Source organism: Eschrichtius robustus, chromosome 20, assembly GCF_028021215.1.
Source record: "Eschrichtius robustus isolate mEscRob2 chromosome 20, mEscRob2.pri, whole genome shotgun sequence".
Taxonomy (NCBI): domain Eukaryota; kingdom Metazoa; phylum Chordata; class Mammalia; order Artiodactyla; family Eschrichtiidae; genus Eschrichtius; species Eschrichtius robustus.
In genome coordinates, this window is record NC_090843.1 from 25838222 (window position 1) to 25861341 (window position 23120).

At 42.2% G+C, this 23120-nt stretch overlaps 1 protein-coding gene across 2 annotated transcripts; it reads right to left on the reverse strand.

Moving 5' to 3' along the window:
• Window positions 1-756: 756 nt before the first annotated feature.
• Window positions 757-22218, reverse strand: CALCOCO2 (calcium binding and coiled-coil domain 2). Of its 2 annotated transcripts, none has more exons than XM_068530390.1 (13): window positions 22144-22218; window positions 15401-15590; window positions 11419-11521; window positions 11129-11262; window positions 10195-10320; window positions 9255-9343; window positions 8806-8875; window positions 8176-8298; window positions 7788-7874; window positions 5070-5165; window positions 3349-3484; window positions 2302-2330; window positions 757-1788 (listed from the first exon to the last, which is right to left on the reverse strand). In XM_068530390.1, exons 2-13 carry the CDS (start codon window positions 15578-15580, stop codon window positions 1615-1617), a joined length of 1347 nt encoding a protein of 448 aa, XP_068386491.1. In that variant the 5' UTR covers window positions 15581-15590; window positions 22144-22218; the 3' UTR covers window positions 757-1614. The 2 variants fall into 2 exon arrangements, with proteins under 2 accessions (XP_068386491.1, XP_068386492.1); XM_068530391.1 differs by lacking the exon at window positions 22144-22218 and adding an exon at window positions 22125-22143.
• Window positions 22219-23120: the final 902 nt, after the last annotated feature.

Sequence of the window (23120 nt, forward strand, 5' to 3'; positions counted from 1 at the left end):
AGCTGGCTGACTGCCTGGGAGTCATTTCCATTTGTTCAGTCCCTGGGGTGGAGAAAATGGAATTGCTTTCTTATAGTTCAATTAGGCAGATCTGGATGGAGGGAACTGAAGTTAGTTCACAAAAGGTGCCCAAATCCACACCCTTTCAAAAATGCACAGAAAGTTAGAACAAGAAAGTCAGGGCTCCAGATTTCTCAAACTAATGCTTCGTCACCTCCCTCTCCACCTCAAGATAATGGCCAGGACACTCTTTTGTTGACTAGTTAAGACAGGTGAAGAGAAATCCTTGATGGGGTCTATAATTCCGACAATCCTTTTGATTATACTTTCCCCACAAGCTTAAAAATAAAAAAACATGGGCTTCCCTGGTGGCGCAGTGGTTGAGAGTCTGCCTGCCAATGCAGGGGACACGGGTTCGTGCCCTGGTCTGGGAAGATCCCACGTGCCGCGGAACAGCTGGGCCCGTGAGCCACAATTGCTGAGCCTGCGCGTCTGGAGCCTGTGCTCCGCAACAAGAGAGGCCGCGATAGTGGGAGGCCCGCGCACCGCGATGAAGAGTGGCCCCCGCACCGCGATGAGGAGTGGCCCCCGCTTGCCACAACTAGAGAAAGCCCTCGCACAGAAACGGAGACCCAACACAGCCATACATACATACATACATACATAAATAAAAAGAATGTAAGCAGACAAGAACAGCATTAAAAAAAAAAAAATTAAAAAGAAATAAAATAAAAATAAAAAAACATGAACTCAAGGTTTATTTTAAATTACCAAAGTCCCTGAAGTAGAGGACTGGTTTATTTTTAGTATTAAAGCGATTAACAATAGTTCTCATTCTAACTTATCCAAACTCACCTGCTCAGAAAGTTGCAAACCCATACAGTTTCTAACAAGTCCCACTAACCATTAAGAAAGGACTTACAACAATAATAGTTATGTGCACGGGAAAAAACCAGAGTAGAAAATGCCAGTCAGAGGTATCCAGAGAGAAAGACTTTCTGTGAGTGAAATAATATTTCATGTCCATAGTTCAGGAATGCTTCTGTTGGGAGCTGGGAAATCAAGATGAGAAACCTTTGGTATCCAAACTGGATGTCTGGGTTCTCTGCCATGCCATTTTTGACTATTCTAAATCAGTTGGAGAAGGAGGCCTGAGGAGGAGGAAGAAATTCTCAACCTCTGATCAGTCGCCAGTCCCAGGGTTAGGACTGAGGACTGAGTACAAACACACTCAAGGCCTGACCTTGAATGGCAGTGTGACAACCTGGAAAACTACTCACTTAGTACTCGAGTCAGGCCTGCTGTGAATAGCCAGGTCAGCTCCATCCCAGGGCCTTTATGCTGGAGACCCTCGGAAGAATGGGCGTTTTAGTTGAGAGGCTGACACAGCTGGATTTTTGTGACTTAAAAGGTACTAACCCACAAGGATGGAAGTTAACAGCCCTTAACACTATGCTTCAGATAATCGACATGACTCCACCTATAGGGCAGCAGGACTAAGTAAATCCCTAATAATTCAGGTTAGGCAGGATCTTGGGTCATAACTCATAGTAGAAGCTATAGGTTCTACTCTATAAAATCCACGTACAGTATAGATCCAAGAGGCTGGGACACTTAGAGAGTGTGGCAGAACACATGGTCTTCAAAGATCTGCTTCTCTTTTGCTGGGAAGGCCTTGTCACAAATTGGACAATTCAAACTAAGGGTCTGCATGTGCTGCTCCAAGGTGTGATCAAACAAGTCATCAGGAAAGTCTGATTTGCAGGTGGGGCATTTCTTGATGGAGAGCTGGGAGGAAGAGCAAAGAGGTCAGTCCGAATGTAAGCTATATGTGGCAGAGACTGTGTCTCACTTTCTACTATATCCTCAGCACCTAGCATAATGCTGGGCAGATGGTAGGTGATCAAGAAATAGAGGATGAATGAACAAATTCACATTTGGAGATACTCACTGGGGCATTTCTCTAACCCTAGGATTGAAAGGATGTAATATTGCCTGGAAGGGGCACTGGACATACCTTGTTTGGCTACCTGCCTGGTCCGTATCTCCTCCCCAGTCCTGCTACCAAACTCAATTCACAGGTGAAAATCTTCAGCGGAACACTGATGGATGAACTGTGTTTTCTTCTCCCCGCCCTAACAGGCTCTCTCAGCTTTCGGCACTGACCAAATTGACCCTGCTGACTTCTGGAGTTATCACCATGAACCCGTCTCCCTATGGTTCTCCCATGAACTGGATGGAGTGGGAAGGGAAGTTTTCTCAACGGTCTGATGTGGGCAGTCTCATGAATCCAATACTTACCAGGCTGGGGGCAGAACTTTCTTGGATACCTGAAGGTAATAAAAAAGATTTCATTCAATGAAATGCATCCCTAGAATGCATTCTCCAGCTGTGTTCTAGCAGCTGTTTTTTGTAGCCCTCATTGTTCCCCTTCTGATTCTTTAGCTCTCATATATACCATCTACTTTGATAGAGGGGATCTAGGTCAAGGATAGCGGGAAAAGAGGAAAAAATAATGAAGTGGCATTTTCAGTAGCCATCATATAATCAGAAAAAACAATAAACCTATTTCCAGTGTGGAGAAAATGAGATTTTAATGAAAACAGTAACAATTTAACACGGAAATAGTCTGAGAATAGATTTTAAGACCAAATCCACACAGTCATTTTTTAAATGAAATGTTTAAAAATATTTTTAAGGAAAAATAAACTTGTACCCCTGCCTGTTGCAAAGATCAGATTGTGACCGTTAAAAGAACAGGACTGCTTTAAACTGTCGCAAAAAAGCAAATGAGGTCTCATATCGCTTTTGGAGACAAAAAAGGAGGAAAGTTCCCTGTTTGGCAAAGACATCTGACCCTGGGTCCTTCAATGACAAGACAGGTTGTCACCCCATTTCCTGTCCTCCAAACCACTCAGGAGTCTCTGCTGAGCACGTCCCTGCTACCCTTGGTCAGGCCACGGGGGTGGCTGCCTAACAGCCCGTCCTGGGCAGCACGGTCCGCCTCTCGTGCTTCCAGTTCCAAATCTTAATTAGCTTCCTCAGCTTTAGATGTATGTCTCTTCTACACAGAGACATTTCTCTGATTTATGTATCTGGAATATAGCCACGGGACTCAATTTGTGTCTGCTGCCTCTAGGCGAATGATCTGATTTGTGTCTTCTAGATTCAGATTTATTTCTCAATTAACACTTCTTGCCTGGCAGTCTTTCTGTTGGGTACTCAGCTTCTGCCCAACAAGTCTTAACAATGAGGCTGGTCTTAATTAGCATTTCAGATAAAAAAAAATTTATTGGAGGAAAGGGATGCAAGCAGGGGCCTCCAGCTCGAATGGCAAAGTTGCCTTACCAGAATATGGGTTTCCATAGACAAGTCCTGGAATTTGTCTTGCAGCTCCTTGATTCGAAGTAGGCGCTTGATAAGGCAAAGAGTCATAATTCAGACCCATGTAACTCAGCAGTGTGCTGTTCTCCATCTTCAAAAGCTAAGGATAGAGTATTTACAGAGACATGTTAAAAGACAACAACAAATGGCCACAAGGAACTGGCCAGGGATGCCCATTACAGGTAGTTCTCAATTAACAATGTGGCACTGGAGAAGCCCAAGAAATGATAAACCATCATTCTTCAAAAGGGGAAGCAGCAGCCTCAGTATTCCAAAGATCTGAGTTCTTAATATCTGAATTTAAATATGTATTGAATTTTGTTTAGAATGAATGCAAAAAGGAATTTAAAATCTTTAAATACACACCAACTGAAGGGGGTACAGAAGTTGTATGGATATGTGAGGGTGGTGGGAGCTATATTAAGATTGAAACTGTTACACATTATTGAGAGCAGAATGGTTCTTTCAGTCTCCTTCCTAGAACAATTTTCTTACATAGTGTGAATATTCATCTGATATAATTTTCCCTCTTCATGTTTTATCCCATCAAATGGATATGCCAACAGAGAGTGAGAGGGAGGAAAAAAGAGAGGGAGGGAATGCGAGAGAGAAAGAATGTAAGAGATCAAGCCACAAGGGGGACAGGCAACATTTAAAGTTCTTAGAAAAAAGAAAATCAGTAAATTTCCTCTTAACATCTTAAGAGGGTTTTACTCTAGTTCTTAACAAAGCTTCCAAATATCAGATCTTTTTCTTCTTGCTGCAAGTTGTGTGCATTCTTCCTTCCCCATCTTCTGCACACCCTTCCCCCACCCCCAGCCCACACCATCGACTATTTCAAAGTCAAGGTACAGCTAACTAAATCAAGAGGATGAGAATGACAGGACCAGAAACAGACCCCAAAGTCTTTCTGCAAAATTGAAACACATTGGCATAAATGATATAATCAAAGGTAGAAATGATCACTTGAAGGCACAGCCCAGAAGGGTTATGGAGAGGGTAGAGATGGAGAATGGCTGGAGGTGTAGATCAGAGGAGCAGCCAGAATGCATGGAGACCTGCTCTTTGATGCCAGCAAGAATGTGAGAATGACTTCAAGCTCAACCTTTTTATTTGCTGCCATCATCCTCAATCAATCAATAATAATATGGTTAGCATACAGCAGAAAATAAATACTGGTTGGATGAAAGAATGAACTGATGAATGAATGAATGCATAGTATTTATTTGGGGCCTACCATGGGTCCAGCACTGGTACAGACCACCACTTCTGCTCCTGGTTTGGCAGCAGAGAAAAAGAAAAAAGTTGTGCTGAAGGAAAAGGGTCCCTCAGCTAGCATAAAAATGATGTAGGATATTACTCCCCAAAGACAATACTTACAATAGCTGTGGAGTTAAAAGCAAAAATAATAAGTTAGATCTTCATCAAGGCTGTTCCTTTCAAGGTCACTACTGCCACGCCAAACAAGCTTCAGTTACAGAACAAAGAATGGGTTTTGCGGTAGATTAGGAAACCAGATGAAATGTACTCTTTGTTTGGGAGCAACTGTCCCATCCAATGTCCCAGAAAGGGCTCTTTTGTTTAACTTTTTATGTTATCACCACATCTCTGGGTCACCCTTTAAAACTCTCCTTCCTTCCCTTTAAAACTCTTTCCTTCCCTTTAAAACTCTTTTACACACTTACATCATTTTCTTCTTCCATTCTCTCTTTCTCTTTCTGCAGAACATTATACATAATCTTGTTCTCACTCAGTCTTTTTGACAAGTCAAAGTTCTGGTCCTGTCAAAAAAAAAAAAATTAGGATTAGGACCACCTATTGCAGTCTGGATCCAAGGTGGGGTAAAACAAGGAGATCATAGAGCATCTGGCTCTCCAAAGTGGTGGGACTGAGGTGGTGGAGAAGGAAATGGGGGTAGGGAGGAGTGGTACCATGGAGGTGATGCTGACTTACAGAAAAATGACTTAACAAAATGCCTGAAGGCTTGGGCTGGCATCAAGATGCCAGTTTCTTTTGGTTTAGCTGGGAGTAAGTGACCAAAGAGAGAAAGAGTTAGCCTGGGGGAAACCTCAAGACTGGCTTAACAGAATTAGGGATAAATTGAGCTTTTTTTAACCCCACGCAACCATGGAAACAATCATCTTCTTTGTCTTGAATAAACACCTCACTCAACCCAGCGTGAAGCACTGAGTTAGGCTGGTGTGACTCCCTCCCAGTGTGAAGACAGGCATGTGGACTCAAGTTACACTGAGGAAGAAGGAACCCTGGAAGGCATTTATCCAAGGCTACAAGGAACCCAGACTGGGGTCCTGGGCTTCCCAGTATGATGGGTTCACCTGACTAGTTTCATGGAGCCAAAACTCATAGGCATGGCTTCAGCGCTTCCCGACACCTGCCTATATATATACACATGCGAATACCTCACAAAAACACTTTAAGCTAATCCTACTAGTTGTGGGGTTTTTTTCAAGATTTTTTATTTGAATGCTGGTGCCCAAACTGCTGTGCGCTTCTAGCTGACCCTGAGATAGTAACGCGAAAGGGGCTACCCGACGACAGTGCTGACTGCAGGCTCCTGGCTCCCCATCCCCACTGGCTCCTGCTGGCTCTTCTGGTCCTGCTTCACTTCCTCAAAAGGCAGAAGTAAGAGAGCACTATCTGAGTCTGTACAGAAACTGTCAGTCTGTCTGCTCAGTGGTTATAAAAACCTTCCCTGAGACCCACGGCTGAGCTGGGGCCTCTATTTCTGGGGATCTCCAGGCTGGTTTCTGGCCCCATACTTCATCCCTCTTTTTAGCAGAGGGTGTATTCTCCTTAACAAGGGTGCACAATCCTCTGGGCTTGGTCCAGGAACCACAAACCTTCACACCCTTTGCTTCCTGGGCCCCTCATCTCTGTCACCTACCCATGCGGCAGCCCTGAGTTGCCTGATCTGTTTGTGGAGCCGTTGACACGGCTCTAAGAAACAGGCTTTCTCTCTTCTCTAAGAAACCGGCTTTCTCTCTTCTCTAAGAAACAGGCTTTTTTCTCTTTCCCTCTTTTTTCTCTTTCCCTCTTCTCTAAGAAACAGGCTTTTTTTTTCCCGGCCTCTACCTTTGCCTTTAGGCGTTCCACCTCTTGTACTAACTGCTCCTCCACTGCTGTTTTCTTGTTCCTAGGCTCCTGAAGCCTAAGATACATAGTCCTCAGTTAGGGGCCTTTTGGATGCATGAGGAATAAAGAATTGCTATCAGACAGCTGGGGAGCCCCTGGATCTTGAAAAGTATTCCATGAAAACCAAGGAGGTTCAAACCTTTGAATGGCTATAGATTATTTAAAGCAGATTTCTTTGTTACATCAGAGGTCACAAACTGAAAAGTGCCAACAGGGGCCTGGCAAGTAATGGAACTGAATGAAGGAGTGGGATGCAACAAAACAATGAGGACTGCAGCCACATGGGGAACGCGTGACCCATCTAAAGGGTCAGCAGCTACTCAGCTCCAGATACTGCTACTGGGCGGGAGTGTCGGCTCATATGTTGCCAGAGCCTCTGATTTTTCAAAAAGCTGGAAATACAAATTTCTTTTAACGGGAAATGTTCCCATTTTTAAGTGTTGGTCACCAAATCAGTTTTTTAAAAAACACCATCTAGAACAAATAAAACATTCCTGTGGGCTATACTTAACCTGTGAGTTGATGATTTTCAAACTTTGTTGCATCTATTCTTTATTATATCAAGCTAAAATACACAGTATCTTATATACAGTAGGTACTCAATAATCGATTGGATAATGATTGAATAAATGAATGATGCATAGAGGATATGAGTTACATTCCCAGTAACTGGATATTCTCCACACATCAGGATTTCTCATGTCCTTACAACAGTTCAGAAAATGGAGCTACTAGGCACTTGTTATCACCATGAGGCCTCGTTTCCAACAATATATTATAGGAAATTATTAGTTAATTAGGCTTTCATTACTATATTACATAGCTCAGAATAATTTATAATGATGATAATTGCTAACATTATATTAATTATAACAAAATTTGTTTGACTACTATAATATCTTCTAATTGTAGAGCTCATTTTACAATCATTAATTTGTCTGCCCCGACAAAAACTCTTTAAGAAGGGGGTAGGGGTTATTCTGTGTGATTCCTAGCCCAAGGCTCTATTTACTACAACCTCTCATGAAGTTTAACTTCCAATATTCCTGTTCACTCGTCACATATTAGAAATGCCCACTTCTCCTAAACAGTCTGTAAATGGCAGATCCTCTGTCCCTCTGGGTAGACAGAAGAAAGTCCAGAGGTAAATGCTGTTCTAATCTGTGTCATTTATCCTGTCCATCCCTTGAAAATAGGCCCTATCCCTTCTTTAGGCTCCCTCCCACATAGCCATCCAAAGACAGACATGCCGTTAACTCCTGTTGTTTCTTCGCTGCAGTAGTTTCTTTCTGCTTCATCTCCTCCACTGTCCATTCGAGCTCCTTCTGATGTTCCCTCTGCACAAAAACAGATTTCAGTACCACTGCTGGGAAAACACACGCACACGCACACGCACAAGCACATGTGCGCACACACTGGGGAAAGGCCTGCTGAGCTAATGAGCGAGCAGGGTGCAGAGAGAAAAGCAAGTCTTCTCTTATTAGTTTCTAAGAAAAGCTGTTAGATATCTCATTTCAGATGGCTTCCCCTGAGACCTTTCCCGCAGCCAGTGACACCCAGGTATATGATAGAGCCAAGAAAGAACAATGTATGTATTTTTTCACAAATGCCTAAAAATATTTTGTTCCATGACTCTACCTGTTCAGTTAAACTGAGAAAGAGCTGGCCATTTTCCTTTTTCAGGTGCTCCAACTGCTCTGTTTTATCTTGAACTCCCTGAACAAGCTTCTCCATTTCTTTCTCTTGAGTTGACAGCTGGGCCTAAAGCAAAAATGGTGAATATAACCAAAATAAAAAAGAAGGAAAACTAAACAGGAACAATGCTTTTAAATGTACAGTAACATAAAGAGATGTGTGTTCCCCAGCAACTCCCAACTGCCAAATATCCCTAAGAACTTCTTCACTCTTCTGCTCTACCTTACACCTAAGAATCTAAGACTCAACTGAGTAAAATTTGACAAACCACCCTTTAAAGCCCCTCTTTAAGGCACAGCTTCCTAAAAGAGAGAGCAGTTCTGCTGCTACCTGCTTTACATTCCAGGCTTTTTAGTAAGATTTTGCTTGAAAGGATTTTGTAGCTAAAAGAAAAGTTAAAAAGGGTGTGGAGGGCCAAGAACGGAAAACACACACCCTGAAACTGTAGTGTGATGCTCTGAGAGGTCCACCACTAGGCACTCAGTACGATGAGCTGCATCTTCCTGGGCCACCACAGTGGAGTGGTGGCAAGGCTAAGAAAATATACTTTGGCAAAGGTTTGGCATTACCTACCTGAAGCTGATCCACTCTGACTCCCATCTTCTCATTTTCTGAGGACATCTTCTGGTTTTGTTCTTTCAGCCTGTGGAAGTGGAGATGACTAAGTGAAAAAAAATACTGATTCTAGGTCAGCTCCCCCAGACCTTAAACGATTTATGGCTGCCTTGGCCCTAAACCTGCAGAGTTATTTTTAAATCCACTAGTCTCTTCTTCAGTCCTATTTTGGCTTCCTGACCTCAAACTGCAAGTGTTCAATACTTAACGTTAATACTTGAATTCAGGTCATTTGTCCTTAAATTCTGATACTAATTCTCTAACCCAGAATCAAAGAGCTCCTGAATCAAAGAGGGAGAATCATACCTATCACTGTCATAACCAGAAGACTGTTCTAAAATCTAATCGGACCCTGCCTAAGGGTGTCTATGATACAGCAGCTCCTCCCATTCAAGAGTCGCACTCACTGAAGAAGCTCTGTCTCCCAACAGTCCTTCTGCTCTTTCATCGTCTGTTCCAATTTCTTATTGATGCTCTTTAGGGTTTCTAGCTCCTCCTGTAGATTGAAACATCAAAGGGACTTAACGTTTCTCTAAGACAGTGTTTAGTATCTCAGGCAGCCAACAAATATTTATTGAGCACTTATTATACGTCAGGCATATAGCATGACACAGCAGTGAATGAAATATCCAAGTAAAAGGATTTCTATATTAAAATGTTCTTAATATGTTCTTTCCATATTAAAAATACATCTACCTTAGGAGTTTGGGATTAACATATACACACTACTATATATAAAATAAATAGCCAACATGAACCTACTGTATAGCACAGGGAACTATACTCAATATTTTGTAATAACCTATAAGGGAAAAGTATCTAATATATATATATATCTATAACTGAATCACTTTGCTGTACACCTGAAACTAACACAACATTGTAAATCAACTATAACTCAATTAAAAAAAGGAAGAAAAAATACATCTACCGAATTTCTCTTCTAGTAGAGCTTATATTTGTCCATTAATTCATTAAACAAATATTTAATGAGTGCCTATTACACACCAGACACTGTTCTGGCACTGCAGACACAGCAGTGGGCAAAATAAAGGTGCTTTTCTCCTAGAAACGTGCTGTCCAATTAATTCATGAAAGCCACATACATAATTTAAAAATTTTAGTAGCAACATTAAAAAAAGTAAAAAGAAATAGATGAAATTATTTTACTAATAGTATATAATCCATTAAATGAAAATATCATTTCAATATGTAAACAATAAAAAGGAAATATCTAATATACTAAAATCTGTGCCAGGTATTAGTATCAGGGCGTGAGATCACAAGAAAAACAGAAAATGATTCTGATCTCCATCCTCCCAGTTCACCTTTAACCAGCAGCCGTACCTGCTTCCTTTGGAGCTCGGCCTGCGTGTCTGAGTTCTGCTTCTGGAGGCCAACACAGCTGTCCTTCAGCTGCTTGTTTTCTTTGCAGAGCTCCTTGTTGTGCTGCTCAATCTCTTCCACCTCGCCCTACGAAAGAACGTTCCATAAACTCAGATTTGGCCCTTTATAGCTCAATGGATATTCAAGTCCCTCTAACAGAAAATTCCCATAGGCTGGGATGGTTAGGGTCTAGCTGATTCCCACTCACGGTATTGACATCTGTGTACCCCAAGTGGAAGCAGCCCCTCAGTATGTAGGGAAGGGGGTAAGAGAGGTGTGCCTATATAATTGCAGCACTGAGGCTGCCATTACCAAGAAAGAAAGATAAACAAAATTAAGGCCACAAAAAGTTAAAAGGGGAAATGACAAAGGAACATAGTTTTTTCTTGCAAACACTTAATATTGTTTGTCTCTCCTCTCAGACTTAGCTCCTTGAGACTGGGACAGGGTTTTAATTGATTCTTCACTACATCCCTAGTGCCTACCAGAGTGTTGGATGGAAGTAGGTGTCCTGTTAAATAACTGAGTAAGCAAAGAATCTGAGAGATACAAAGAAGACTATTTGGTGTGTCTCTCCTCAAAGGAGCTTATAAAATTTACTATGGTGATAAGATGTGCAGATGACAAAAATTAAGTAACTGGGAAAGTTAAATAACTGAATGTCAACTGAGTTACAGAAGTTTTAGAGAAAGGAGAAATCACTTATTGTTATGATTCTTGTTAACATTCCTAAGTCATTCCCTTAGGAATGGTGGGTTTGAATGGGTACTGTATAACATTTTCCCAACAGTTATCTGTTAGCCATTCAATAAAGGCTTACTGACTGAAGTTCTACCCTATCCTGGAATTGCTCCTCTTAATGGCAGGAAGGGATTGCGATGAGACGCTTACAGACCTGAGTGGTAACAACCAGGATGTCCTCCTCATTTTCTGGACGGAACTGGAAAGGGATACTTGCCCCCCGGACCACACCATCCTGATCCACATAGCAGAACTGGTAGTACTCATCATCCTTGGGCAGGTAATAAGCTGAAAACAGAACATGATTTTTAATCCAAAATAAGGTCTATTCAGAAAACTAAAAATCTGGAAGTCTTTTATCTACCCCAGAAAGCTCAAGCTCAAGGGAATTAATTAGTCTTGGCTGCTAGCTGTCTTCTACCTTTGATCCAGTATTTTTCTCACCTTTGAACTGGACCTCCTGCTGTTTGGCAGGTTTGCTGTTTAGGTCAACGGGCAAAGTAACCCACATGAAGGTGTAGTACTCACGGGTTGTCTTCCATCCCACCTGCAATGACAAGAGGCTCTTGTTCAGCATCTGAAAGTGCTCAGATTTGGGCCATGTCTTCTTAAAATGCACTTTTTGTTATGTGGATTTTACAATAGAGTAAGTTCATTATGATAAGATCTACCCACAATGGATCAAATCTTGTTTTTTGACTTATGATAACTATATATACAATTAAAAACTGGTATGCACACACACAGTCTAAATTACTTGTCTTAGAAGGAAACAAAAACTGGCCATTCAACACCCAGGACAAGAGTTCCAAATATTGTATCTCCAAGTCAGACATAGAACTGAGAGTGATTGGGAAAAAAGTTGTGGGATTGTGAACCTTGATCCTGCTATTTTCCTACAACAGTGTTCTTGGAATTTCTTAATCAGAAAGCACTTCTGATCTGCCCTCTCCACTGGTTCGTCCTCTCCTGTGTCCAATTCAGTCTTGTCACCTATACCAACCCGGTTATATCACTGCGTTTAAAAGTGCATTTTAAAAATAATGGGTGTGAGGACTTCCCTGGTGGCACAGTGGTTAAGAATCCGCCTGCCAATGCAGGGGACATGGGTTCGAGCCCTGGTCTGGGAAGACCCCACATGCCGCGGAGCAACTAAGCCCATGCGCCACAACTACTGAGCCTGCGCTCTAGAGCCCGCGAGCCACAACTACTGAGCCTGCGCGCCTAGAGCCCGTGCTCCGCAACAAGAGAAGTCACCGCAATGCGAAGCCCGTGCACCACAACGAAGAGTAGCCCCTGCTCGCCCCAACTAGAGAAAGCCCGCGTGCAGCAACAAAGACCCAATGCAGCCAAAAATGAATAAATAAATAAATAAATTTATTTTAAAAAAATAAATAAATAAAATAAAAATAAAAATAATGTGTGTGTTGGGGTTGGATGGACAAGAGAGTTCTTAGACTGTGAGGTACCAGATAACTCAGTCCAACCTGTAGAGTTTTCTTTCTTCAGTGTTTTTCTTAATGCATGTTTAATGAAGGCTTTTTGGTGATAAAGATAACAATCTGGTAGTCATAAAGGCCCCTTCTAGGTATGGAATGCAGTAAGTCATAAGATATAAAGATACTGTAAAATATGCCTCAGAGCAGAAAGCTGGCTAAGTGGAAAATATTCTCACTAAATGTGAAGAAGGGTAAAAGACGGCTCAAATCCTATCTGGAAGATAAGAGTATACCGGAGAATAGAAAAGGAGCCATTGTGTCTTCAAGGGGAGAATACTTAGCAAATAAGCAAAATTACATTTATTGCCGTATTGTGACCCTGCCTGAGCCCAGTGGGAAGAAAAAGAACTAAAAATAAATTCCATGTTCATATACTAAGGAATCAGAGCAGGGTTGAAAAGGCTGTAAGTGCATCACACATACTAGGGCATGTTTTAGTGTCTCATTAACACCCACCCCGTTGCTGTAAGCACCTCTGAGCCACTGACACCTGCGGAGGTACAGGAAGCAGGAATTTTATGGAGTCTTCATTCACATCCTGGAGTTTCTTAATGCACTGTGACCAAAATATCATCTAGGAAGGCCTAAGAATTACTGCTGCCTTGGAACAAGGAAGCAACTTCTAGTCACCTGCAATTTCTGTCCTTGGCTCCTCCATCTGAGCAGTCCTAGTCCCAGCCTGCCTCTTGTGGTATGACATTTCCCCTCCCTGAGACCTTGGAACATCGCATAAATGCCCGGGTAAAGGAGAGTATGGAGCACAGGGCTCTACACTGAAGGAAGAAAAGCTAACTCCCATCCACTTTCGGCTTTATCACTGGTGGTAGCTTTCACTCTATGGAGAAGATGTAGCATATTGCACGTGCAGAAATATTTGTGAGTGCCTACTTGCTGCTGGGAACCAGTGGTGTTAGGGCAGATGAGGGGTTGAGGGGTATGAGTAAGACTACACTGCAAGAACACCAGGAGCACTTTAGAAGTGAGCTAGGAACCACACTACTTTACAGTCAGCCCTTAATTAACTGACCATCTGTTGTTCAAAGGAATTCAGCAGAAAAGAGGAAGAAAAGCAGAGGTTTGGGAGTCAAACAAACTTGCTTCACCGCTAGGAGACCTTGGGAAGGTCACCATCTTAAGTACATTCACTTTATTCATCTGTGCACAAGCAATACTACTACTTACCTCAGGGGGCTGCTGTGCTGTAAGGATTAAATTAGAAAACACACACACACACACACACTCCCCCTCATCAAAGACCTAGCACATCATATGTTCTCAAAAAGTTTGTCTTCTCTCTTTATTAGTCTTAAACTTTTCTTGCACACTTTAGGGTAGGTGTTCAAATCAATAGCTTTGTGGACAATGAACCTCTGGGTTAACCACAATTTCCTTATTGTGGTATGCAATACCTCTGAAATGAATGAAGTATAGATGCATTTAAAAACAATGCTTTTAAACATTTGTTTTTAAAAAGAATAAGACTTTCGGGACTTCCCTGGTGGGGCAGTGGTTAAGAATACACCTGCCAATGCAGGGGACAGGGGTTCAAGCCCTGGTCCGGGAAGGTCCCACATGCCGCGGGGCAACTAAGCCTGTGCACCACAACTACTGAGCCTGCGCTCTAGAGCCAAGGAGCCACAACTACTGAGTCTGCGTGCCACAACTACTGAAGCCCGCGTGCCTAGAGCCCGTGCTCCGCAACAAGAGAAGCCACTGCAATGAGAAGCCCACACACCGCAACAAAAAGTAGCACCCGCTCGCCGCAACTAGAGAAAAACCTCGCGCAGCAACGAAGACCCAACGCAGCCAAATAAATAAATAAAAATTTATAAAAACAAAATAAATAAATAAAAAGCATAAGACTCTCATTTGGTTTAGAGTGAAGTCCTCACTGGAAGTTGTTCCGGCTGTCCCTCCGGTTGTCCACTACCCCCACCTCTAAACACCAGCCTTGTTACCTCCAGCTTCCATCGTTCTATCACTTAGCTTGGAATTCCAAACAATTAAGGAAAAGGAATTCGATGAGGAAATGTGAATTAGCATCAGCTCCTACACAGCGCACTCAAGAACGATGTCTGATTTTAGGATGAACAGCATTGGTAAACAAGCACATGACATACTGAGGTGTCAAAACAAAGGTCACTTATGTTGGGACTCAGCAGTGTAAGTTACTTACGTTTGACCTTTATCTCTGTCTCTGTAAATAGGACGAGTTGTCATTATGGTGTGTGAGTGAGTGAACGAGAGTGTGCATGTATGTGTGTGTTTGTGTGTGAGGGGATGTCAGAGACAGAGATACAGAGGGGGAAAGAAGAGGAGCTAAGAGTAAGTTGACTATAATAAAAAGTACCATTTCGGTACGTGAACTGACAGGGTGATTAGACACTGGAAGAGGAAACCGAGGGAGCTCATAAACTTTCCGTTCTTGGAAATCTTCACAAAGAAGCAAGACACGCTTATTCAGGAACAAACTTCTTGGGTGCAAGATATAGGACAAGGTAAATTTTCAACATCCTTTCCAGATTTGTAATACTTATATTAAAACAAATTAAACACTGTACTAAGTAAGCAAATGACGTTTAAATTCACAGAAATTATGTAAGGGGCCACCTACCCCAGTCAAGTCACAGGTGAATATTTCAAAATAGGATAATTTAAAAAACATTTACATTTGGTTTTTGAAAGTATAATAAAACTTGTGGATTGTATGATTTGCTATCTTATTTTAGCTTAAGACTGAAATTAAAATTTGAGTCCTACAGCACATGCTGGTGTGTGTAGGGAGAAGTGCTAGGGAGCTTAGTTTAGGATTTTAACATTGGCCACACATATATGCAAAATGCTTATAATACAGAGACAGACACACACTCAGGTAACTAAGATTCACCTCTAGTTCCCAGTCACTTGGTACTAAATTAACCACTTACTCTAAAGATGCCAATCCAATCCTTTCGACGGGGAATGAAATGCTGGGTGAGGGTGTAATAGCATGTGATGTCCCCTCCAGGGATGTAGAACTTCTCCACACTGTTAAAGATGACCTGAGAGAAATGACAATGGTCCAGCAAGACAGCTGATGTGGGGGGATCTTCTATTGTCTCTTCCATGGTAGGGGTCCTGTTATGAGATATGGGATAGAATAAGGCTCAAAAAGGGTTGTCAAATGCTGGAAATTTCTGGGCTCTCACCCAGGGAACATTCAGTTCGGGGCAAGTCAGGAAAAGCAAAAGCCTGACAAGTATTGAGATCACACAACTTGCTTTCGGTTTCACTATGAGCCACTTTGCATTCATAACCTCCTGTGCTGTAAGAATTTTCTGAGTCTCTGTGACCTCTTCACCACAGGCACCATCACCCTCACATACCCTTGTTCTCTGCTCACAGCTAGTTTGCTCCCCTTCTTCTAAATGCCTTAGTAAGACAGCCTAGAGGTTCCTGAGCTGGGAACTGTTAAGACTTAGATTCTAGATTTTTCATTCCAACAAGCCCTGTGACTTTTGGAATGTCAATTTCTCTAGATTTCAGCTTCTCTATTCAATTTCATTTATCCTGGAATTATCGGGTCCTTCTATATATTAAGGCACTCTGCTAGGAGCTGGGGATGGGTGCAGAAAGAAAGATAGGGATGGAGAAGATTATTTGACATGCAGTGGTGACGAGCATGGGTTCAGAAATCAAACTGTTGGAGTTCAAATTCCAGCTTCATCACCTATTAAACGCATGCCCTTGGGTAATTTACTTAACTGGACTCTGCACATGGTTCCTCATCTGTAAAATGGGGCCAATAACATCTACCTCATTCTTTTTTTTGTGAGCATTAATTGAAACACAGGCATACCTCGGAGACATTGCAAGTTCAGTTCCAGACCATCTCAATAAAGCACATACCTCAATAAAGCGAGTCACACAATTTTTTTGGTTTCCCAGTGCATATGAAAGTTATGTTTACACTATACTGTAGTCTATTAACTGTGCAGTAGCATTATGTCTAAAAAAAATGTACATACGTTAATTAAAAAATACTTTATTGCTAAAAAATGCCAAAAATTTCCAAAAGTAACATCAAAGACCACTGATCACAGAGCACCATAACAAATATAATAATAATGAAGAAGTCTGAAATATTGTGAGAACTATCAAAATGTGACACAGAGACATGAAGTGAGCAAATGCAGTTAGAAAAATGGCGCCAACAGACTTGCTCAAGGTAGGGTTGCCACAAACTTTCAATTTTGTAAAAAAAAAAATAGTATCTGTGAAGCAGATAGGTATGCCTGCAATGTACAGTGTCTAGTCCTTAAATCAGTACCTGCCATAGAGTAGGCAATTCACACAAAGTAAAGGCTGAGTGACAGAATAAAGCACTTGCACAAAGTCTGGATAAAGAGAGGGTTTAACAGATGTTAGTGACTATTACGTTTGTGTTTTTTTTCTTTTCTGTCAGTCTTTGCTCTCAAAAGAGTCCCAATCCGATATGGAGGTTAGATGAGAATTTAAGTGACTGCCAAATAAGAGTAAGTGCAAAATGCTCTTGGGTTCAAAAGAGAGAGAGATGAAACTGGTTAGGAAAATGAAGAAAAGCTTCGAGGAGTGAGTAGAATCCTAGATAAGCCCTCAAGGAAGATTAGAATTCTGACAAATGTGTTTGGGGGGTGAGGAAATTCCAGATGAATGAAGCAGCATGCATAAAAGCAAAGAAACGGAAAAATGCAGCCCATGTTTGGAGGACAGCAAGCAAGTTTGGATCCCTATCTATAAAATGGGGATATTAAGCTGTATGTCACCTTTCTAGGTCATAGTACAGATAAAATGTGATCAAGGATGGGAACTATTGGGGAGATAAAAACAATACACAGAAGAAACAAAGTCTTTTGAATTGTCAGGACCTGATACTTCCTGCCCCTCAAAAGCCACATGCCCTGTCTTCTAAATGCATTTAGTGAGTCTATGTTTCTCAATCCAGAGTTCTACTGGGAAATGAAAACAATACTGCAGCTCTACACAGCAGATGAAGAAACAGCTGTACATTTGCAAATACTACTACCTGGTATCTTACAAATTCAGCTGTTAGAACATGTTGGAAGACTGTACACACATACACACACACACACCCCTTAAAAACAATAACCAAAAAAACACAGTAGCTCTTCTAGCTCTGCCCCACCCCACTAATTTCCTGGTTTTATTTTGAACTCTAAGCAAACAGGCCTCCTCTTCCAGCTACCCCAGAAGTCAATTTTTTCACAGAGAAGGTAAGAGGACTTTGAGGCACTGAACTGTCTGTTCTCGAGACTGAGCTAAGGAACTAAGAAAGGTACTAGCTTTCTGGTTTGTGACACAGTTTGGCCACATCCTCAACCTCAAACCTCAGATCAGTTTTTCTAAGGAAGAAAGAGGTCACATTCCAGTCTAGGCCAGTACTTGTTCCTCATGATAAGCCGTTGACTACTTATCTGTTGGATGCTGTGGGAGGTTGGGCAGGGAGGTTTCTCAGCTCGCAGACCCCTGTCTTTCCTAGTGGTCTTCAGTCACACTGAGGCCAGCATAGCCCCTCTGTCCTAAGCCTGGAGCACCTTTTATCTGAGCATGTGACTTAATCTGTCCTTTACTGTGGATCATGAGAACACTCAGGTAAGAGTGAATTCAGGGCCTGTCTCTCAATTAACCTAAATACCATCATACTCCCTGCTCTCTTCCTTCATAACACTATCACCACTATATACACAACAAAACAACTAGCCCATAGCAATCACTTATTGTTATGTACTCATAGTACTTACTCATTGAATAAATGAATGAATAAGATATGTATGCAATTCATCAAAAAGTGAAAGGAAGGGGCTTTGTAGGTAAACAATGGTGTGAATGATGGTGGGGCTAATTCTTATCTTTAACCCTGCTCTTAATTTGTTGGGTACCTTTGGAGAAGCTGCTGTTTCTCAGCTTTCTCTTTTCTAAAGTAGGATGAGGAGGGAGTTCCCTGGTGGCCTAGTGGTTAGGATTCTGGGCTTTCACTGCTGTGGTTCGGGTTCAACCTCTGGTTGGGGAACTGAGATCCTGAAAGAATCTCACTGAAGAAAGGACAGCATACATACACAAAATGACATGAAAGAGCTCATATTCTGAGGCTTGAGTGTACAGCCAATGGAAACTTTATCTCTTGTCATTCATCTGAAAACCTAACATCTGTATGGAAAAGTCAACAGCCTTGGTTCCTTGCTTATCAAAAATGTAACAGACTCCATGAATTTTCCCATTTCAGAGATCTCATCACACTCCCAGAAGGACTCAGGGGGCACCCAATGGCACTCTGGGCGTTCGGAACTCAATCATTCTTGAAATAAAAAACTCTTCTGCCAAGACTGCAGAAGGGTTTGAGGAGGTAGAGCGAAGAACAATAGTGGCTTTTCTGCTTCTTACCAAAGCCAACGACTTTTAGAAAAGGCCATGGGTAAACCTAGAGCATAACCATGTCAATCTGAACTGGGTCAGTGAGGAGGTATCTCATTCAACTTTTCCTGGAAGGAAGCTATCTACTGATTTTTAAGGTCAGTGACCCTTAAAGCTTATACTTCCTCCCAGCGATAAAATTCCCTGGGAGAAATGGGCTCCAACAACGGCTTGGGAAATTGCCTTTCTGACAAAGCAGTCTAGAAATGACTGTTCATGGCGGGGGCGGGCAGGAAGGATGCGGAAGGAAAATAAGAATGATTTAAGCATCAGCTCCCCTCCTTTAACCACTCTTCCCACTATAGAACCTGTCCACCATCCACTTCTAATTCTGGCAATATCCACAGAGACAAGGAAGAGAGAAGAAATACAAAAAGAGCAAATGTTAAATTTAGAAACCTAGAGTTATTAAAAAGCAGTGGGATGAATTAGGCTCCCTAGAAGTCATGGAATGGTATTCCACTTAATTCCTTACTCCTACCCTCAAATCAAAAGACTGGCCATATAAAGAGTGACCAGGGAAAACAAATAGAAAATTTTAAAAACAAACCATCAAACATGGGAAAATAATGCAGAGATTCCACAAACTGTCAGAGGCACTTTACTTGGACTCTGACACAGTTGTTACTTTTTCTTTTTTTTTCAGCTCAGTTTCCAAAATGATTAGGGTCCTCAGAGGAGGAAGGCAATAATAGGCAATATATTTTAAAATGAGTCTCCTGAACTGGCTCCTGGCTTCTAAGAAAACCTGACACATTTTCATCTAATGAGCTTCTCAAGTCTAATACAGTACTCCCAGGACTGTTCCATGAGGGCACAGATTCTCTTATATTCTCCTGAAGGAACAAACAGCCAGTTCTACTCCTGCTCTTTCTGAATGAATCTGTAAACTACGCTGATATGCTTTTTAGCAGAAAAATTGAAAAATGTTAAGCTTTTTTTTTTTTTTTAAGCTTTCTGGTTTAGGTTCTAACAGTGCAAATATTCAACCAAATCAACTCACCAATTTTCCTAAAGATTTTTCCTCATGTATGCTGAACCACAAAGAATAACCTTATAAAACGACAGCAACAGAAACTAAAATTCTAGCACAAAGAATGCCCAACATTTTTGCATTAGCCTTTTATACCAGTGGGCACATTTTTCAAGAGAAGTGAAGACTATAGATAAGTTTCTCTGGATCAATTCACAGAAGAAAACCAAATGAATCCACAGCCAAGAGAGAAATGCCAATCAGTTCTTCATTTGGGAATAGTAAAAACAAAAATAAGTAAAAACTAAACACACATTCAACCTAATTCCTTCATCCTTCTGCTTACTTAAGTTTCTAAACTACTAGCAATTAGCAAAATGGATGAATTGATTTGAGTTCCACTCCCCCTGGCCCTGGAATAGATGCTTCCACAAAACTACCCTTTAGAGAACACTGACAATAGATATTATGGATGTGTAGATGGCCCTGAGATGCGGAGCAAAAGCAAAGACACATAGTCACTGTTCCTCAAATTTTGAGAGCCACTTGCTCTAATCCAAATTTTCCAAGTTCATTCCAGTTCCTTACCTAAAATCTTTCTAGTGCCTTAAGTAAATTTTGTACCCCCAGGAGACTTTTAATACCTAATTCATTAACAACTGTTTGGATTAGTTGCCCGGCTTATTCTAAGCAGCCTTCATCCCACATACCACAACACCACAGTGCCAAAAGTACTAGGGAAGAACAGAAAAACTGTTCTGGGCAACCAGGAGAAACTGCGAAAAGCTCAAAGCTGTGGACTAAATCTCCATTTTATTCCATTTTACTTTACTGAGATTTTATACTTTTTCTGTGAAAAGCGTGATTCTGCTAACCCTTGAAGTGACATGGGTAGTGACAGTGTTTGAAGTGTAGTAGAAAGGGGACTAAGCTAGGAGCCAAGGGACCTGGGTTCCTGTCTTAGTTCTGCCACTAACTAGCTCTGAGATCTTGGCCAAGTCACACTACCTCTTTTTAGGCCTCAGTTTCCTCATCTGTAAAACACATGGATCAGGCAAGAAAATCTCTAAGAAACTTTCCAGCTATAATGATGATCCCAGGTGAAGGAAAAAGGAAATGAAAGAGTTTAACTGTCTTTTCATCTAAGAAAATGAGGAAGCATGGTATTATATTAATAAGCACAGTCAAAAATTTTAAAGAGCCCTATTTGTACTATCTGACTCCAAAGACCACATGACTTGTTAGTGTTACGTAACTCTTACTACCTTTCTGAGGGTCCTTTCCACTCCACAGCTGTCATTTCTGCAAAAGGGTAGAGTTTCAAATAGAGGCCCTCTGAAAGTATCTGTGAAAGTGAGTCACCTGGATAGTCCTTAATCATGTGCTCTACATAATCTACAAAGACCTATTGTATTAAAAGTCTTTTGCTTTTAACAGTTTTTGTAATAGTGGAGATGTTATAATACATAGCTTTTGTATTATTCTACTCAGCTCCAACCATGGCCACTTGTTGGCTTACATCAGAAGCAAAGAATCCAAGTGATAGAAAAAAGTTTAAATGTCCAGGAGGGGTTGAAATCATAATAAATTAGAGTGGGAACATTAGCCCCAAACTAAATTGGGGTGGGGGAGATGGGGAGGGATGGTGGGGAGGGAGGGGCTACCGGAGATCAACGGTAAAGAGGCAGGTCACCACACCCCAAGTGCTCTTTCTTCTCGGTCTTCTAGAACATCTCCTCCAATTACAAACGGCCTCAACTGAAGGAAGGGGGCTTGAGGGATCAAGACTGGGAAATTGAGGCCCAAAGAGAAAGTAACTTGCCTAGGGTGACTGGGCAAGGTCCGCCCTCGGCCACAGCCACCAATGACTTCAAGCACGGGGATTAAGGAACCAGCACGACCTCGGCCGGCGAGGGGGGGCGGGGCATGACGCCATGACTTCAAGACCCTCACTCGGGTCAGAGGGTTCCTTCTGCCCCAGGAGCCGCCCACCCGGCTCCGGGCACTGAAGCCCTGCCCTCCTCTGGGAAAAAACTGCCCTCAACCCTCCAAGGCCGCGGAGGGGCTCCAGGGGCCCCATGACGCCACTTTCACTTACGGTCACCCTAGAAAGATGGAAGGAGGTGGAAACCGAAACCAGCCGCCCCACTGCCCGCCCATGGCCCTTTCTCAGGACTGGATGTGTGAAGTCGGGGAACCCGAGGGCCCAACTGTCCTTAATTGCCCACCTTCACTCCAGGGACTCACCAGGGGCTGCAGCCAGCGGCGGCGCCACAGCAACAGGGCGGGGAAAGGGACAGGGGCGGGGCTGAAAACCCAGGGCAGAGCTGTCCCGTCTGACCCCGCCCACCACGTCATAACGGTCAGCAAGCCCCGCCCTCACCGCGGTGCTTTTGGGGACTTGTAGTGTTTAGGTGACTGGGCCCCAGGGTTGCTCCGCAGCCCTGTATGGTTTTCCCCAGTCTGGAGCAAAGATCACATCCCAAGGAGCCTACTTCTTCCCCTAGAAAGAGCCATTTACCTTCCTTTAAAAAAAAAATTTTTTTTTTCTTTTAGTCCTGAGTGAAAGCTCCATACATTTGAAGGGCTATTGAGAGGTCATCTTCATTTTTCTCCTGCCTCCACGTAATACTTCACTAAGAGTCTTATAGATGAGAATCCCTTTGGCATTTAATCATGCGTCCCACTTGCCCCTAAAGGAGACCCAGCAACCTCCCTGGGTAGCCCAGTTTGTGTTTCATCATTACCCCTCTAGAAAGAAATTATTCTTTAGTGTTAACTCTGTTAAGGTAGTGCTCTTCCTAATCGGAGTAAGAATAAACTCAGCAAGAATCCTGCTAAGTCAGTTTAGAGAAAATTCCCCACCCTTGATATCTGATCAAACCCTGGCCTGCCTTCAGCAAGAATCCTGTAAGTAGGTTTAGCAACAGTTCCCCCACCCTTGACGTCTCCTCTTAGTAATTTTCTATCCACTTGTCCTCATTGTATTTGGAGTTGAGTGCAATCTCTCTCCCCTATTGTAATGTCCCTATTGCAGTAGTCCTGGTTAAAGTCTCTGTTACTGTTTTGTCAAGTGTCAGGATAATTATTTCTTTTTTAAAAAATTTATTTATTTTATTTATTTTTATTTTTGGCTGCATTGGGTCTTCCTTGCTGCGCATGGGCTTTCTCTAGTTGCAGCGAGTGGGGGCTACTCTTTGTTGCGGTGCGCGGGCTTCTCATTG